Here is a 19,214-nt window from a genome sequence, read left to right as displayed (position 1 = left end):
GTGCGCTGTATTTATTCTCTTGAACCTGTGAGACCCCCTGGGTGCCGGAACGAGAACTAATCTTATCACAATATGCTTGAGCATTCGTTTCACGGATCAAGAGTATACATTGTCCAGATTGCCTTACACACTGTTGAGGATGCAAGAAAGATGGCGCCCAGATTACGCATGTGCTGACGAGCAAGCTGAGGAATTAAATCTCAATGTGAAAGACACTTTCCCTGCTCAAAGGTATTCCGACATGGTTTACAAGATTCCCTATGCAGATTGTGAATCTGCCTAGATCGGAGAAATGGGAAACTTCCAAAGGCAACTAAAACAACATAAAAATGACGTCGAGATAAAAATGACGTCGTCAGAACCACATGGCTTCAAATGTCATTGCATAGCATACTGAAAACACATAGCATGCGATAAACTGGGACGAGGCAAATATCATCATCATAGAAAAGAACTTAACAGCAAGAATACATCTGGTTATCCAAATGACAGACGACATGCTCAACACGACACAAGGCAAAAGTGTATTGTTCCTCGGGACAAGTGCCCAACCATATATAAATTAACCTTGTAATGACCAGCTCATAGTAAACAAGGGTAGTCACAGATTCCAAAATTTCAAGCTTTTTGTTTTGTTTACATTGGTAAGTGACCTGCTGTGATGCTTTTACCTGACCGGGTGGTGTTCCGTTGAACCCTTGGTTATACTAGCCTGACTGGTACTACAGACCACACCTTGTGTGAAACCAAAGCAGTACTTCTTTTATTAAAGTTGTCAGCAGGTTATCAAATGCAGTGTTGTAACTTCTGAACAATGCCGCTATTCTGACAATGACTGAAGGCAGCCCAGGGCCTCCCTGACGTTAGCAAGAGTATGCAATACCTTGGGGGCCATCGTTCGGGCAGCCTCGGGTTGTAGGCAGAAGCTGTGTAGCCGCTTGACCAGCTGCCGCCAAGTGTTGTAGAGGCAGCATGCTGAAAGCAACAACAGGGATTGTTCCAGTGACAATTATTTGTAGGTGCAGGTACAAATGCGCTAAAAGCTAAGAACAGCTAACACTATGGAACAACCATGTTATGCCAGGTGTGATGCAGGCTCAGGATAAGGCAAGCTGAGAGACACTGCTTTATGCATCATACTCTGACCCAATACTACACGATTACAATTTCTTTGCACCTTGTGCTTTTTCAGACATTTTACTGCAGGTTGTGAGTCTTGCACAGCTCTTGCCTTGATACTTATCTGATTATGTGAAACCGCAGGAGGCCCTCTTTGTCTGTTGCTTCTACTTGAACAGAACGTTTCGACTAATCCTAAGCGACCATAACTCAGGGTAGACTGCTACCACGAGCTGTCCATCATGTTATGGCCATAAGGTTTCTAATCTGCATTTGTAGAAAACAACAGCATTACAGTATGCAGGGCAAAAGTTGCAATGTTGGTACAAATGCATCCAGAGACCATATTCTGAGAGTTGACTTCTCAGATGCTTGATAAGGATTAACAACCTGAAACAATACAAAGGTTCTGGGTTGTGTACCCACGACACAAGCAGCCAGGACTATGCAGCCTGCATTGCAGTGGCTGGCATCCACTAATGAAGCCACCATCAATTGCTACAGTGGATAAACTAATTTTTAAAAAGCTTTTTGCACACAAGCAAACAAGGACGAAGAAAAGGAGCAACACAAGAATGCATGCTTTGTAACAACTACTTTTATTTTCCAAGAACCATTTGCTTAAGAACCCACAGATAATCACTAAGGATAAACACTTTGTGGATGCACCAAAAAATATGCTCTTGCTGCCACATCTATGACATGCAACCCACAATGCAGCAGCAAAGCAACTGTGACCAACTTCAATGCATCGTTGCCTAGAGCTGCTTCATGGCCTTTAATATCTAGCACCCAACTACATTTTCCAATGTGCTTGTCCAACAAATCAACGTGGTACAGTTGAACCTGTTTATAATGAACTTAATAGTCCCATGAAAAGTGGTCGTTATATCAGTAGTACGTTATAGCCGCGACAACTTGACCACATTCAAGTAGCGCGCCCATCACCCTTCGTATTGGACACTGTGTGCGCCGTACCATGGTGTGGTTCAGCAACAACAGGCAGCGATCTTCGTGGCACGAGCACCCGGTTGGACCCGGCTCGCATGCGCCACGCGCACGAGGCAGGACTCGAGAAGAAAGAACAGGACGGTTGGACGCCAGTCTTAGAACGCGACTGCCGGGCATTCTTCACGACCGCAGTGACTTTTAGTCGTGGGCACAGGTTCACCCTCAATAAATATAGTTGTTTTATTAACCTGTGTTCCTGAACATCGTTGCATTTCTGGTGGAGGTGCGGGGTATGAGTCGAAGCCCCACGAACGAAAGTCAGCGTAGCCCCAACCGCCAGCGAGTTGATCCCGTGGAACTGACACCTGTGCCTCAGCAGGCCAGATGCTGTCTTCGAGGTGACTCGCCTAAATTCGGCCCTCTTCTCTTCACGTCAAGGGAAACTCAGACAATGGACGCCGCCACTAGCCTGCTAACACCAGCACAGCTGGTCGTAAGCCAACCTTGCAAGCCACCAACATTCCATGGCGACTCGTTCGAAGACGTGGAAGACTGGTTGGAACTGTTCGAAAGAGTGGCAAGCTTTAATGAATGGAATGAGAGACAGAAGCTCCGTAACGTAAATTTCGCTTCGGAGGACTTCGCAAAAACGTGGTATGAAAACCACGAACCGTCTTTGTCCTCTTGGGAGGAATTTCGACGACAACTGCTAGCTACATACACCAGCACGGATTGTAAAGAAAAGACGGAAACTGCACTTCAAGCTAGAATCCACCTCACAAACGATAACGTGGCGATGTACATCGAGGACATGTCCCGCCTGTTCAAGCGTGCTGATCCCAACATGAGTGAAGATAAGAAGCTCATGCGTGGAGTAAAGCAAGAGCTCTTCGCAGTTCTCGTCCACAACCCACCGCGCACTGTTGCTGAGTTCAGATCCGAAGCAATGACCATCGAAAAGATGCTGGAACAGCGGGCACGGCAATACAACCGTGAAGCAAGCTGTGCACCTGCCCATATCTTCTCTGGAGGCGTGCCGAACAACCTTGAAGCCCTGTGGGAGCTCATCTGGTCAGTGATCAAGGAAGAGCTCGGCAAGTTGCAAACACCTCAGACTCCAACGGCACTATCATCGAAGTTATCCAGGACAAACTGAGGCAGGTCATACGAGATCCAGAGCATGAGCCACAGCCAATGCGGCGCATCGCAATGTACGCCGACGTACTCAGGCAACCCACGGTACACAGTAGTGCAGCACCGTTGAGGCTTGGGCTAGTCCGTACGTACTCGATAGGGGAACAGCGCAAAAAACACGACAGACAAGAAGGGAGACACACACCAGCACTGGTGTGTGTCTACTTTATTGCCTGTTGTGTTTTTTGCGCTGTTCCCCTATCAAGTAGTGCAGCGCAGCAGTTGCGACGACCGTTGCCTACCCGCCGACAGCACGCAACGCACCTCGTCTGCTGGAACCAACGGCTGCCTATCTGCCTCCAGCATGTAGTGCACCTCGTTTTGTGGAGCAAAGCCCCCCAAAATGGTGAACGACCAGCAAAGATCGAAGAGTACTTGTCCACCCACCAAAGCCCCATTGTTCTTCGCCAACATCAACAAGGGGCGTGAGGCCGGCACCAACATGATTGTGCCACTCACGCATTTTCTTCTGCTAACGCAGGTTGGTGATTATTCGAATGAGAGTTTCACCTTTCACGTATTCATGGTGCCGGTTACGCCCCATGGTTCAAGTGTGCAATCAGAGTACTGTGCTGTCCGTTGTCATGCCAAATGTAGTTTCTTTTTACTGCAAAGATATGCATTCTATTTTTTGCTTTTATTCCTGTGCGGTGACGTAGAGATAAATCCTGGCCCAACTACTGCCAAAAAGAAATAAAGGCCAAATTACAGGCTATTGAAACATCGCAGAATCAACGTCAAATAGATATCGAAGAGCTGAAATCGCAAATAGATTCTGTGCAATAGCACAGCTCGTAAACCTAAGAGGAGTCGTTACTGAATGTAGGAAAAAAACTGAAGTACACGTAGCACGGTGAAGGACTTATCCCGTAAAATAGACGACTTGGAAAACCGCAGCAGGCAATGTAACCGGATATTTTATGGTGTCCCTGACAGTGAAAGTCGTGAACTGCATGCTGTCTCTCAGAAAAGAGCACAAGAAGTCGTATCACGTTTAGGACTAACGCCAGTGCAGATTGAAAGGGCACACAGACTTGGCCGGTCCCAGGCCAATAAACCTCGGCCGCTCATTGCAATGTTTTCGATGTTTAAAGATAAACAGGCAATTCTAGCCAACGCAAGGAAACTAAAAGGATCCAATATTAGTATATCAGAAGATTTTTCAGAGGCAGTGCGCAGAAAAAGAATGTTTCTTTGGGAATTCGGCAGTAGGAATGCTCTTGATGGTGCTCGCGTGACCCTAAAATATGATAAGCTGTTCTTAAACGGGCAAGCATATGTATATGACGAAGCCTAGGTTGTACAAACGACATGACGCATGCACTGCTCCATAGCAGATGTGCTTGTTGTCAACTGCCGTAGTATCAAGAACAAAGTAGATGATTTCAACAACCTACTACGCATGACCAAACCAAGTGTAGTGCTTGGAACGGAATCATGGCTAGATGACAAAATAACAAGCAATGAAGTCTTTCCAAACGGCTACATATGCTTTAGGAACAATAGAAACCATCATGGCGGTGGAGTCTTTATACTTGTTGACACTTTGCTTTCTTGTTCCGCTCTCAATATCAGCAGCGGAAATTGCGAGGATATATAATGTAAGATTCGATTACCAAACGGGAAAACATTATCAGTATGTTCATTTTATAGGGCTCCTTCAAGTTCTCTTACTGTCATGTCTGATTTTTCAAAGACAATAGAGACAGTCAATACAGATTACCTTGTCATTGATGGGGACTTTAACATTCCAGAGCTTTCTTGGAATAAGCAACCTTCTAATATTAGGGCTACATCTACAGTGGCAAAGGAATTGTTGATGATACTAAGCAGTTTTTCCTTAACCCAGGTTGTAACAGAAGGTACGAGACAAAATAACGTCTTAGAATTAATTTTAACTAATCAGCCAAATTGGGTTAGGACAGTTTTGGTGGTGCCAGGTATTAGCGACCATAAAGCTGTGGTTTGTGAAATAAATCTGACGTACAAAAAGACACAAAGCTCGACAGCCAGAAGGATGTATAATTACAGACAAGCCAACGTAAACGAAATAGGACTTGCATTACAGGAATTCCTTCCGGAATTCGAAATACTTTCTGAAGCAATCAGCGTTCGTGAGTTACGGGTCCTTTTTAAAACAAAAATGCTTGAGATACAAGAAAACGATGTGCCGTCGTGGGTGCAGACCAAACGGCGTAATAAATCTAAGCCATGGTTTAATGGTGAGCTACGACGCCTTACTAGTAAAAGGAATAGAATATACAGGAAATATAAAAGAAACTTCATTTCGAGAACTTGCGATCAACTTGCGACTATAACCAAAATCATGCAAACAAAAATCAGCCAGGCAAAAAAAGAATTCTTTCACACTTTGCCTTCTAGACTTCAAACAACGAAAAAGCTGTTCTGGAATCTTGTCAAATGTAAAAAAAAAGACAAAGTATGTATTCCATCACTTCAGCATGACGGAGTGGAAATAGAAGATAGCTTTGAAAAAGCCAACTGCTTCAGCAAGTTTTTTGCTTCCATTATCGCACACAGTGCCTCGAGCGCAATTCCGCATCCGTCTGCCAATGAGGTTATTGAAAACATGGATGATACAGTTATTGATGAAAGTGGAATACGGTACGGTCTCTTCTTGAACATTTAGATTCCAGCAAAGCAGGGGGGCCGGATGTATTGACAGGCGCTTTTCGCAAATTGTGTGCGTCGTTCATCCCACCCTTTCTAAAGGTACTGTACTCGAAGTCATTGAGCACCGGGGAAGATGGCGTGCCACATGACCACACGAATGGAAGATGGCGTGCGTTGTGCCAGTGTATAAATCGGAGCCTCGTGAGCTAGTCAACAATTACAGACCGATATCTCTAAAGTATTGTCTGCAAAGTATTAGAGCACGTCTTGTGCAGTAACATAATGACACACATTACCAATCATAACCTCCTGAATCCAAAACAGCATGGTTTCAGGCAAGGGCTTTCCTGTACGTCTCCATTAACAGAATTCGTTCATGAAGTTTGTGGTGCATTGGATGCTCGTTCTTGTGTTGATTCGGTGTTTGTAGATTTAAGAAAAGCTTTCGACCTGATGGATCACACATTACTTGTATTGTAGCGAAGAATACGAATGCCGTAGCGGGTCATGCTGTGCAGCCTTTTCTAGTGTGTCGATCCCTCGTGCGCTTTCCTCGAGAAACGCCGCTCGTGCCGAGAGCTCGGACCTTCAAACAATAGACGGCCCAAACGGCTGGTGTCTAATAAACGCCTCAATTCTCAAACACCTCAAGAATAGCGATCTCAACTTTTGTGCCTCTTAGAAGAATTTCGTTCTTTCGATGTCGGGCAAACTTCCCTAGGCGTTTTGATGTGTTTAACAAACGCTGGCCTACAACTAAACCTGAAGAAGTGCCGATTTGCTGCTTGGCAGCTGACAATCCTCGGTTACGTCGTATCCAAGGATGGGATACTCCCGGATTCAGCCAAACTTCGAGCCGTCGCCAAATTCTTTAAGCCAAGATCTATCAAAGAATTGCACAGTTTCATTGGTCTGTGTTCTTCCTTCCGACGCTTTATTCGCAATTTCTCCGTCATCATCTCACCCCTGACGAAACTGCTGTCACTCAACTTCATGGTTGTCCCAGTGCAATGAGGCCTTCACGAAACTCCGCCATCTACTTATGTCTCCATCGATTTTGCGCCACTACGACCCGACAGCTCCGCCTGAGGTGCACACAGATGCCAGTGGCGTCAGCCTCGGCGCTGTTCTTGCCCAACGCAAACAAGGGTTTCCTGAATATGTCGTTGCTTATGCAAGTCGTACGCTTACGAAAGCTGAGACAAATTACACTGCGACAGAAAAAGAATGCCTGGCCATCATCTGGCTTCTGACTAAGTTCCGGCCTTATTTATATGGTCGTCCATTTGACGTAGTCACGGACCACCATGCACTATGTTGGCTGTTGTTCTTGAAGGACACCTCGAGCCGTCTTGCTCGATGGGCACTTTACCTGCAGGACTACGATGTCTGGGTGCTGTGCCGCAACGGACGCCAGCATTCTGCCCTCTTGCACGCCCTCTTGCGCTCTCCCTTGCCTGGCAATGCCTAGTTCTCACTATCCGAGATTATTGTTTCTTCGCTCGACCTTATCACCATCGCTTCTGAGCAACGCAAGGACCACTGGATTGCCTCCCTTATAGACTTGCTTTCTAGTTCGTCAGCACAACCAAGCACTTGCACGTTGCGTCGCCAAGCACGTCATTTTGCCACTCGCGACAACCTGCTTCACCGATGCAATTATAACTCCGACGGGCGCCAGTGGTTGTTAGTGGTACCCCGCAGTCTGCGTTCCGAAGTATGTGCAGCTTTCCATGCTAATCCACAGTGTGCACACTCCGGAGTTTTCAAGACTTACCAGCGCCTTCAACAATGGTATTACTGGCGCGGGATGTACAGCTACGTTCAGAAGTTTGTTCGCTCTTGTCCCGATTGCCAGCGCCGGAAATCTTCACCCCGCCTTTCGCCCGCCGGTCTGCAACCTTTATTACCTTGCCCTAACCGGCCATTTGGACTCGTCGGCATCGATTTGTATGGACCCCTTCCCCTGATCTCGGCTGGAAATCGCTGGGCCATTGTGGCCGTCGACCACCTGACGCGATATGCCGAAACAGCCGCCCTACCGGCAGCTACAGCGCGTGATGTTGCCTCCTTCCTGCTTCGACGATTCATCCTGCGACATGGGCCACCCCAGGAACTACTCAGTGATCGTGGGCGTGTCTTCCTGTCCGAAGTAGTTGAAGCCATTCTCAAGGAGTGCCGCGTTGTTCATCGCACAACTGTGGCGTACCACCCCCAAACCAATGGCCTTACCGAACGCTTCAACCGTACGCTCGGCGACATGCTTGCTATGTATGTCGCCTCCGACCACACTGATTGGGATGCCATTCTGCCCTTTATAACTTACGCGTATAACACTGCCACTCGGAGCACCACTGGCTTTTCACCTTTTTTCTTACTGTATGGTCGGCAACCGTCGCACAAGATCGACACAATTCTGCCATACCGGCCGGATGCATCTGAATGTGCGCCCATTTTTGACACGGCAAGACATGCTGAGAAGTGCCGCGATCTCGCACAGGTCTTTACATCCTATGACCAAGAGCAGCAGAAGAGCACATGTGGTGACACCACTTCTGCACCCACCTTCCTTCCTGGAGCGCTTGTGTGGCTCTCGATTCCTTCCGCTACCCCTGGTCTCTCATCCAAACTAGTGCCCAAGTATGAAGGCCCCTACCGTATTGTCAAACGCACATCTCCCGTCAACTACGTGATCGATCCAGTTGAACCTTCTGTGGACATGCGCCGTCGTGGACGCGACACTGTCTACGTCGAGCGCCTCAAGACTTACTATGACCCAGTCATAGCGACCAGCGGTTAGGTCGCCTGATGGCTCCCTATTCGTTCCTGGGGGTGATTGTAGCGAAGAATACGAATGCCGTAGTGGGTCACGCTCTGCAGCCCTTTCTAGTGGGTTTATCCCTCATGCGCTTTCCTTGAGAAACGCCGCTCGTGCTGAGAGCTCGGACCTTCAAACAACGGACAGCCCAAATAGCTGGTGTCTAATAAACACCTTTACAGTATGTAAACTATGTTGGTTTAATATCAATGAACAAGTAATTGCATGGATTCAGGAATACCTTTCTTTGCGGTTTCAGCATGTAGTGGTAAATGGTGCAAAATCTAGTGCGGCCCGCATAACGTCTGGCGTCCCCCAGGGCTCGGTATTGGGCCCATTACTTTTCTTAATATTTATAAATGACCTTCCCAACACTATTGTTTCTTCCGTAAGATTGTTTGCTGATGATCTGATAATATATAGAGAAATTACAAGCATTGCCGATACTGTTATTTTGTGAAATGATTTAGTTAAAATACAAAACTGGTGCAGAGAGTCACATATGCAAATAAACATACAGAAAACTGTCCACATGCGCTTTTCTAAAAAGTGTATGCCAGAAGCAGTATATTATCTATCCGGTTCCCCATTGCAGATTGTTTCCGAGTATAAGCACTTGGGTGTATTTCTCACACCATCCATATGTTGGCACAGGCACGTTGATTTCATTACAGCAAAGGCATGCAAAGTGTTAGGATTTCTACGGCGCAATACAAAACTCTTTCCCCAGCAGGCTCGTGATCTTCTGTACAAAAGCTATTTTAGACCCATTTCAGAATATAGATTCACCGTATGGAACCTTCATATGTGTACCGACCGAGATAAACTTGAGAGAGTTCAGAATATAGCAGCACGGTATGTAATCGGCAACTATGAGAGAAACTTTAGCATTACTAGTGCAAAACAAACATTAAAATGGGACACTTTAGAAAAAAAGAAGGCAGACATTATGCTTGAAACGTTTTCACAATATAATTTTATGGCCAAATTGGAATAGACCGCAATAAGTATATTCTTCAACCACATTATATATCCAGGCGAACAGGTCACAAGCTCAAGGTTAGGGAATACAGTTGTAGAACTAAGCTTTTCAAAAGCACTTTTTTCCCCAAAACCATTTTAGAATCGAATCGACTGCCTGCTGCCGTGGTTGGTATACTTAATAATGAACTTTTTGCAAATGCTCTTTGAAATTTTGTTCTTTATTTTACAGTACATAGTTTATGTAGAGTTTGCTATCAGTACATAGTGCTTTATTATTTAGTTTTATGATGCCGTTTCTTGCCTTTTTTGTATTGTATAGTATCCTGCTGTTTGTTATATGCCATAAGCTGTTAACATTGTTGTATGTAACACTGTAATGCCTAAATGGCACTGTGGGTATAAGAGTAAACAAATAAACAGTCACCGTCGGCCATACGCTACCGATCGCCCAGCCCACGCGCGTCTCCAAGATTGCCTAGGCGTCGTTCACGAAGAGCACACCAGGAAAACTGAAGCAAGCGACCTGTGGACGTGAGGCCACTAATAACCACAGTTATGAAGATTCTTAAGCACGGTTCCAGTGTGATGACATATTCCTGTACATAAGTGCAGGAACGAAAAGGTTACATCAGATTTGCTGTTGATAATAGACGGATGCAAGCTGAATGCCTTAGTTGACACCGGCGCTGATTATTTGGTAATAAGCTACAAAATAGCGAAGAAACTGAAAAAAGTTGTGACACAGTGGACTGGACCGCAGATACGCACAGCAGGTGATCATCTTATTACGCCCCTTGGCCGATGCACCGCAAGGCTTAAGATAAGAGGCTTCACTTACGTTTCCGACTTTATTGTAGTGCCAGAATGTTCAACGGAACTTACAAGCCAATGACGCCATAATTAGCCTACATAGGTCCAGTGTGTCATTCTCGACAGAACAAGCTATACCTGTGGAGCAATCAGAGGAGTGACGTCTTGCTGCACTGCGCGTCGTCGATGTAACTGTGCCGCCAAGCTGCAGTGCAGAATAAAACATTTCACGACCGCGAAGGTATAGGGGATGGAAACATGGCGCTCTTTTTGAACAAAGGTATTTGCGTGGCTCGGGGTCTCATTCACTTAAGCAATGGGCGTACAAATGTCGTACTTACGAATTTCGGAAATGAATTCCAACATATCGCACAAGGAACAGCTATTGCCTATTTCCACGAGTTCTGTGTGGCAACCTAATTATGCAGCCTACCGACAATGTCAACTGCTCTGCCAGGAACCTGCAGTGTCTACAGATCAATTACCATCAACCCGAGACTCCCAGAAGCCCAAAAGAAACAGATATATGCCCTGATAAAGGATTTTTCTGACTGCTTCTCCACTTCCTCGAAGGTACGGCACACATTTGTTGCAATGCACAGAATTATAACAGAGAACGCCAAGAGACCGGCATGCCAGCACCAGTATCGAGTTTCACCAAAAGAAAGGAAGATCATTAAGAAGCAAGTAGAGGAGATGCTTCCAGATGACGTTAGAAGGCTGAAGCCTTCTAACAGTCCATGGGCGTCTCCTGTAGTGTTCGTTAAAAAAAACAGATAACACACTTCGATTCTGCGTCGACAACCGTAAATTGAACAGTGTAACTAAGCGGGATGTATACCCCCTTCCGCGTATCGACAATACGTTAGATCGGCTCCGATGTGCAAAGTTTTTCTCCTCCATGGATCTCAAGAGTGGATATTGGCAAATGAAGGTGGATGAGCGGGACCGTGAAACGACAGAATTCGTAACCCCAGATGGCCTCTATGAATTTAAAGCAGTTTCATTCGGCCTCTGTTCCGCACCTGCGACATTCCAGCGAATGATTGACACTGTACTTGCAAGATTGAAATGGAAGTCGTGCTTAGTGTATGATATTACTGTTGTATACTGATCCGGGAGGAAACACAGCAATGCGGACAGCTTGTCATGTGCACCAGTCAAGACAACTGTGTCAGAAGAAGAGGACTTCCCGTTCCTTGGCACTGTTGACGCGGCACAAATCGCTCAACAACGAGATGACCCGGAATTGCTTCCACTTATACAGTGCCGGTAGAGACTCGACGTTCAACTCCCGCGTGTTTATCTAGAGGGCTCTCATCATTCTGTCTGTGAGGAAGTTTCCTCTACAAGAGAAACTTCGAGCACAGTGAGGAAAAGTTTTCACTTGTCGTACTCATAGCTATACGAGAAGAAATTTTGCATGCATGTCATGATGAACCGACATCTGGACACATGGGCGTGAGCCGTACATTCGCCAGGATTCGTCTGAAATACTACTGGCCTAAGTTATTAGCATCAGTGCAGCACTATGTCAAGACTTGTCGCGAATGTCAAAGGCGCAAGTCTCCATCCATAAAACTGGCAGGCCTCCTCCACCCAATAGATCCACCAAAAGCCCCCTTCCAACAAGTCGGTATGGACCTCCTTGGACCCTTCCCAACATCATCTTTAGGCAAAAAGAGGATAGTTGTGGCCACGGACTATCTGACCCATTACGCAGAAACTAATTCTCTGCACAGTGCAACGGCTGTTGAAGTTGCAAGATTCTTTGTCAACAATATCGTACTCAGGCATGGTGCTATCACTGTGATTATTACCGATCGTAGAACAGCTTTTACTGTGGACCAAATGCAATGCTTGATGTGAATTTCTTCAACTGATCATAGAATAACTACGGCATACCACCCTCATACCCCTGACACACGGGCACTCTAAAGTCCTTTAGGTAAAGGGACATCGACTGGAAAGGCGTTCAAGTGCAGTGACACATGACAAAGGAGTATCTCCCTCCCGGCAAAGTTCTTTTGCAGGAAAGAAGACCGGGCATCTACTTTTCGAGCGGAAAGGTGTACTCTCGCATACAGCGTGCACAACTCATCAATAGAAGAAAACCTGTTCCATAACTACGGTGCCCCATAGTTATGTTACTTTTAGTGGTAATGTGATTTGTCGAACAGTGAAGATTTGCTCTAGCTATACTCTCAAACGCTCACCCCATGCACATCGCTACCGCCGCAATGTTGAATTCCGATATGCGCATTCTAAGCCACCAAAAATGTGAAAAAAATGTTTTTAGGTTGTACAATCACTAAATGTAATCTACATGCGCAGTTTTTGTAAATGTTCTTGCTCTTGCTGCTTTAACAAGCAACACTTCTTTTTTATTTTTTTATAGGTGGCGTTTATCTGAGGAACCGCCTCAAGAAGTTAGTGCGGGGCCGTGTGTCATCGGCGCAACACCTTTCTGCAAAGGGTCCTTCGGGGCAACAAAAGGGGTTTCCTGCAAAGGACTCTACTTTTGCCCGTGTGTAAGGGGTATTAGAGAAAGGGTTTAACTAAACGCCTCAACAGAACACTGGCTGACATGCTTTTGATGTATGTCGATGTTGAACATAGGCTGTGGGATGAAATTTTGCCGTATATCACCTTTGCATATAATACGGCCGTTCAAGAAACACCATGAGTCGCCCCGTTTTAACTTGTATTCAGCCAAGCAGTAACCACAACTTTGGATGCTATGTTTGCATTAGATGAAGAAAACAATAATTCATCCGACCTAGATGTTTCCTTGCAAGGAGCTGAGAAAGCATGACAGATGGCAAGGTACTGAATATGCTGCCAACAACGCATCGACTCCAGCCGGTATAACTAGCGACGCAGTAGCTCATTATCAGCCCGGTGACAAGGTGTGGGTATGGACCCCAGTGCGCCGCCGTGGACTTTCTGAACTTCGCCGATACCCTCTGCTGATACTTAGGCTCTTACGAAATACTCTGTCGTATAAGCAACGCCACTTACGAAGTGAAATCTACTGGACACGAGAGCCTAAGATGCCGCAACTCCACGGAAGTTGTACATGTTGCCCGCATGAAACCCTACCACGAGAGGTAATCCCTACTTTCTCTCACTGATGCGTTAACGAGGGGGATACTGCCGCGACAACTGGGCCACATTCAAGTAGCGCGCCTGTCGCCCTTCGTATTGGACACTGTGTGCGCAGTACTATGCTGTAGTTCAGCAACAACAAGCAGTGATCATCGAGGCACGAGTAGCCGGTTGGAGCCAGCTCCCATGCCACGCACACAAGGTATCACGTGAGGAGAAAGAAGAAGACAGTTCGATGCCAGTTTTAGAACATGACTGACGGGCATTCTTCACGATCGTAGTGACTGAGTCGTGGGCACAGGTTAGCCCTTAATAAATAGAGTTGTTTTATTAACCTGTGTTGCTCAACATCGTTACAATATGGATTCGCCCTTAAGAACGCTCAAAAATTAACCGCACTGAAGCTGGCATCAGCAGTTACAATTCGGCAGCACTTTGGTCCGAAAACCAGATTTTCACTGTCAATTTTGTTCTCGGTACGTTCCCACACCTAGCTGCACACTTCCGTTAAAATTGTCCATCTAAATAACGAAATGCAGCATCGTGTAGCTCTTTTAAAATGCCGCCCGGTTCCGATCACCTGTCGTTTAGAAACTGCAAGCGTAGCCGCCATTTTTTATTTAGGAGCTTGTGATATATTTTACTACCAGCAGGCCATGACTGTATTCTGTACATAAGAGTGAAGCGTTCTAGTTGGCCAGCAGCGTAAGCTTCGTTAACTACTGTGGCATGCTGCCATTCAACGAAGGTCTCGGACATCATGGTCTCGGCATTATGACTGTGCAACAGCCACACAAGGGCTGTAAGATTACGTCTTCTATGTCTCTTCTGGCGGGAAAAAAAATGCGTTGTTCAAAACATAAAATATCACTGCAAACCATTATCAGAAATCGGCAACACGTAAACGATCGCTGTGATCGTGATCCGCTAATAACGGCGCAGTAACTGCTGACCCTTTGCAACATTGCAAGGAGGCAGCCCGTGGTGCAGCATTCTCGCTCGGGCTGCATCAGCAGGAGCGCTTGAACGGCCGCTGTTCCCATGGTGTAAAGACATATTGTTACGGGTAACTCTCCATGAAGAGTGGGTTTATTGGGACGCAACCAACGGTCTTGAGCGCCAGCTGAACGTCTTCTCCTTCTGCCCCCGTGTCCCACTACTGCTTGCGGCACATTCCCAAATCATACACGATTGTAACACATCCCCCCACGTAGACGAAGCCCACCGGGCAATTTGCCCATGGATGAATAAATGCATTTTAGAACAAATTAAGAATAAAGACTTTTGGCATTCAAAAGTAAAAATGCACAAAAACAATGACTATTACCTACAGCAATTCAGATTGGCTTGTAATAAAGTAACATCACTCATTTGAATAAGAAAGAAAGAAAACTACACAAACTTAATAATTAAAAATTTGGATAACTCACTAATCACATGGCTTATTATAAACTCTATTCTTAGACCGCCTGCAACTCTTACACCATGCCAGACTTCGAGGCTCTCGGAGTATCAGTGAGCACCCTCGTTTTGACGTTTAATACCTATTTTTGCACAGTAGGTTCTCGGCTAATGGCTACGGCTATCAACGAACAATACATTACATACCCTCCTCGCAATCCTAATACATTTAAATTTACAGATATAACAGCTACTGAAATTGTAACTCTAGTTAGTGCTATGTCAGTGAAATTTTCAGTCGGTTGTGACAGCATACCTTCTTTGGCCCTCAAGGAATGCATCGATATCCTTTGTGTACCTTTAGAAAAAATATTTAACTTATCATTTTATACATCTACGTATACCTTCTTAAGTTATCTAAGATAATACCGATTCACAAGGCTGGTGATAAAAAAGTTGTCGCAGTTTCACCTGAAAGGCGAAGCATCAATTGCGATAGCAAATTTGTAGAGAGCTATACGGAGTAATATTAGCTTTATCAGCTGTATAAACTTGGACATGCAGCAGCACCGGCAACACGCAGAACTGCTGTCGACGCCGTCGGCGTTTTGCCCGCGTTCGCTCAAAATGCGTGCGGCATTGGTGACTGTTGCCGGAGCCTCTGATATAAATAGGCACTTGGTGCCGCAGCTAAACGTCGCCTCCCTCCCCCCCCTCCCCCACGGCCTCTCGCGCGTCAAAAGAAGACGCGTTTGCTCTACATATATGGTGATTGTAAAGGAGGAAAGAGACGCCTACTTCTGCAGCCCTTAAGCGAGCACGGCGCAGAACACGCGTTTGTTCTCCCCCGTGCATTCACTCCCCGTGAAAGCGCGCGCCCCTCGCGCCCTTTCACTCGCACATACAGCGTTCGGCACGCGGCGACGATTTCATCTCCATTAACGTCATACTGAACCTCACGGCGACGGCGACGGTGACGCCGACGGCAGAAATCTGCATTTGAGTGTCCTTATAATTGCTATCGCAATAAAACATCCCAGAAAACTACTGTCCTCTCTCCATCCCAAGTACTATAAATATTGTATTCGAAAAACTGATAGTCAAACGAATCATGTCTTTCCTAGAAGGCCAAAGAATTCTTACACCCTGTCAACGTGGGTTTAGAAAGGGAAGGTGAACTGATACAGCCGCCTTGTCCTTATCTGAACTTATTAACTTCCACTTAAATAACAACAGAACAGTTGTAGGTATATTTCTTGACATTAAAAAAGCTTTTGATACTGTCTCCAACAGCATATTATTAAACAAACTAGAATGCTATGGCTTTCATGGAATGTGCCTAGAATTTTTTTAAGTTATCTAGAAAACCGTAAACAGGCAGTGCAAGTAGCCGATACCAGGTCCGAGTTCCTTGAAACAACTGTAGGCATACCCCAAGGATCAGTTCTTGGGCCAATATTTTTTGCACTGTACATTAACGACCTTCCTAGCATAGTAAAAAACTTTTCAATATTTATGTATGCTGACGATACAGCTCTCACATGTGCCGAAGACTCTCCAGACCATACCTTTATTTGTGCGAATTCAGAGCTTAACAATATCCACAAATGGTTCTCTTCAAACAAACTAACGTTAGGGTGGCTAGAATGGGGAGGTGTGAATACCGGCGATGCAAGCGTGAGCCCTCAGCGCACCGATGCCGCAGGGCGGCACTGTTGACCGAGGCGCGGGAATGCACGCAGCCGAAATGAGCGCATCGCCAGCCTCGGGTATCGCATGCTTTCTGTGAGCGTCATAAAATACGTCTTTTTCATGAAATCAACATTTTATCAACCCGCATCATTACTCCTGTGAGATTTTACGGGCCCAGTTCGCATTGCGTCGATAGATTCGAACGCGTTTTTTTTTCCCTCTGGATCAGGATCATAGGGGCTGGGGGCTCTGGAATAATTTCGACCACTTCGGATTCTTTAACGCACACTGACACCTTACAGCACACGGGTGCCTTGCATTTCGACTCCCTCAAAATGCGACCGTCATCCTCAAGGTCAGCAGTAATCACCCTATGCGTGCCGTACGTACTACCTGTAAACTGCAGTCATTACCAGATTATTTCTCGACATATAAACCACTTCCTGCCAGCGCTTGCAGAGCTATAGCATGTCCTTTCGACGCTCAAATAAGCAATTTCCTATGATTGCAGACAGCAACAGATCTGGTCATAAAATCGTTTATTTAGGTGAGGAAAACAACTATGGGAAAATTTGATCTACAACACGCAAGATTTCAGAACTTTTAGTTTATTCTCAGTGCCCTGCTGAATGACACCTTTAAGCAAAAATGAATCCTTGTTACACAATAAAAATGTACAACTTATGCTGTCAGGGCAGCAGAATGCTCTAGGTAACCAATTTTTGGCACATCACCAATTGATCGACTGCATAAACTCTGCCACAGCTAATTGGCATGCAAACGAGCGAGTTTGTTTTCAAGGGCATTGACCAGCTTGTAGAATGGTTCTGATGGATATAAAAGGCCCCCAAGGTCCCTTCTGTTTGTTCTTTAGATTCCACAACGGTTTCTTTGTGAAGCTGCCCAGCCAAGTAGATGCTACAGATGGCAAGTCCTTCACCAATAAAGAACACTACCATTTTGGTTAACACAACAGGTGCGTCATTTCGTTCATTGCAAACTCTGCAGTCCGGTAACGAGCAATGCTTTGTTTAAACTTTTGCAGTGACCACAGTTCCAAAGGTCGCTTAAGCTCGAAACTGAACAATTCTTCTGTGACTGGATTGGCATTCCATCCAGCTGTATATTTGCAGCCTCCACGTCTGCCGGTGGGCACCCATTCTTAGTCTTGTCAATAGACAAGCGCCGCTTCTCTTGTAAGATAATAATAATAATACTTTATTTGTACTCAGAGAGTCGAATATGTAGTCCAGGCATACAGGGTCACAGAATGCGGGACTGCCTATACCGGAGTGGTTTGCGTGCGGAACCTGGCACCCGTGGAGCGTGCGAGACATCTCTTCTTTTTCTTTCTTTCGTCTGAGTCCTGCTAATGTATTTTGGCAAGTTCGGAAGTACTGTGGGCACGGCATCTTCTGAGAGGGCATGAATGCGACGTGGTAGCAAGACTGCAGTTCCCTTAATAAAGTCGCGAATGATAAACCTAAGGCAAAAAAAAAACAAAAAAAAAACAGAGGTGGTGATCAGATTGAGCTAGCGTGAAAGGCCTCGTGAATAATACTTGGATGGCAATTGGAAATGCCACGACGATGCTGTGCAAGACGCTATGTATCGCGAGAAACACCCCAAAACAGGCGACGAGACCAAAACTGACGGCGAAGGCACGGAGGCGAGGCGAGGCCGGCGCGGCTAGCCTGGCTATGCTTACTGCGCCACAAGCGGTAGCGCCATATTTCCCCTGGTGGCATCGGTGCGCAAGGGGGTCACACGCGCCCGCAGGAAAGCGCCGCCGGTATTCACACTTCCCCATCCTAGCCACCCTACTAACGTTAAATACACAGAAAACCAAGTATATTGTTTTTAATTCACCGCACAAAATTCAGCAAGAACACTCACGTACACTTACACTAAATAATTCAATAAAATACCCAGGCATTATACTTGATGAATTTTTTAACTGGAAACCTCATATCGACAAAGTCAGCAAGAAACTTAGTGAAGCTTGTTTTCTCTTGCACAAATACCAAAACATGTTTGACATACCGACCATTACGAATAATTAATTTAAGTATATTTCATAACCATTTAAGTTACTGTACCCAGGTATGTGTTACCTGGGTCACACATACCGCACATACCTAGAACCAGTTCTTATACTCCAGAAAAGAGCCCCCCCCCCCCCCCCCAATACGCTTTATTACAAATTCAGACTATACTGCACATACACTACCACTCTTCCGAAGCCTAAACATCATGCCGTTCCCCATTCTAATTGATTATAGAACTGCACTAATGGTCCAAGCTAGTATTAGCACCAACTATCCAGTATTAGGAGCAACTATCCAGCTTGTATTAGCACCAACTATCCAGCTAGTATTAGCACCAACTATCCAATGGCAAAGCATCGATTGCTATAGCAAGTTAGTAGACAGCTTATGAAGTAAGGATAGTAGTTTTATCAGCCGTTTAAGCTTGTAAACATTTGCTTACAAACTAAATTAAT

At 45.6% G+C, this 19,214-nt stretch overlaps 1 protein-coding gene across 6 annotated transcripts in view; it reads right to left on the bottom strand.

Annotated features, from left to right (window-relative positions):
• LOC119441284 (glycosyltransferase-like domain-containing protein 1) overlaps positions 1–19,214 on the bottom strand; it is a 168,153-nt gene that overhangs the window by 13,502 nt on the left and 135,437 nt on the right. For 4 of the 6 annotated variants that reach the window (XM_049661117.1, XM_037705909.2, XM_049661121.1 and 1 more), the window contains one exon: positions 884–975. The exons of 1 other annotated variant lie outside the window; for it this stretch is intronic. In XM_049661117.1, the coding sequence (XP_049517074.1) occupies positions 884–975 (92 nt within the window). Of the gene's footprint in view, positions 1–883; positions 976–15,335; positions 15,378–19,214 lie in introns of all 6 variants that reach the window. One more of the 6 variants, XM_049661118.1, reaches the window with a different exon arrangement.

Source organism: Dermacentor silvarum, chromosome 2, assembly GCF_013339745.2.
Source record: "Dermacentor silvarum isolate Dsil-2018 chromosome 2, BIME_Dsil_1.4, whole genome shotgun sequence".
Taxonomy (NCBI): domain Eukaryota; kingdom Metazoa; phylum Arthropoda; class Arachnida; order Ixodida; family Ixodidae; genus Dermacentor; species Dermacentor silvarum.
This window is presented reverse-complemented; position numbering and strand designations above follow the sequence as displayed.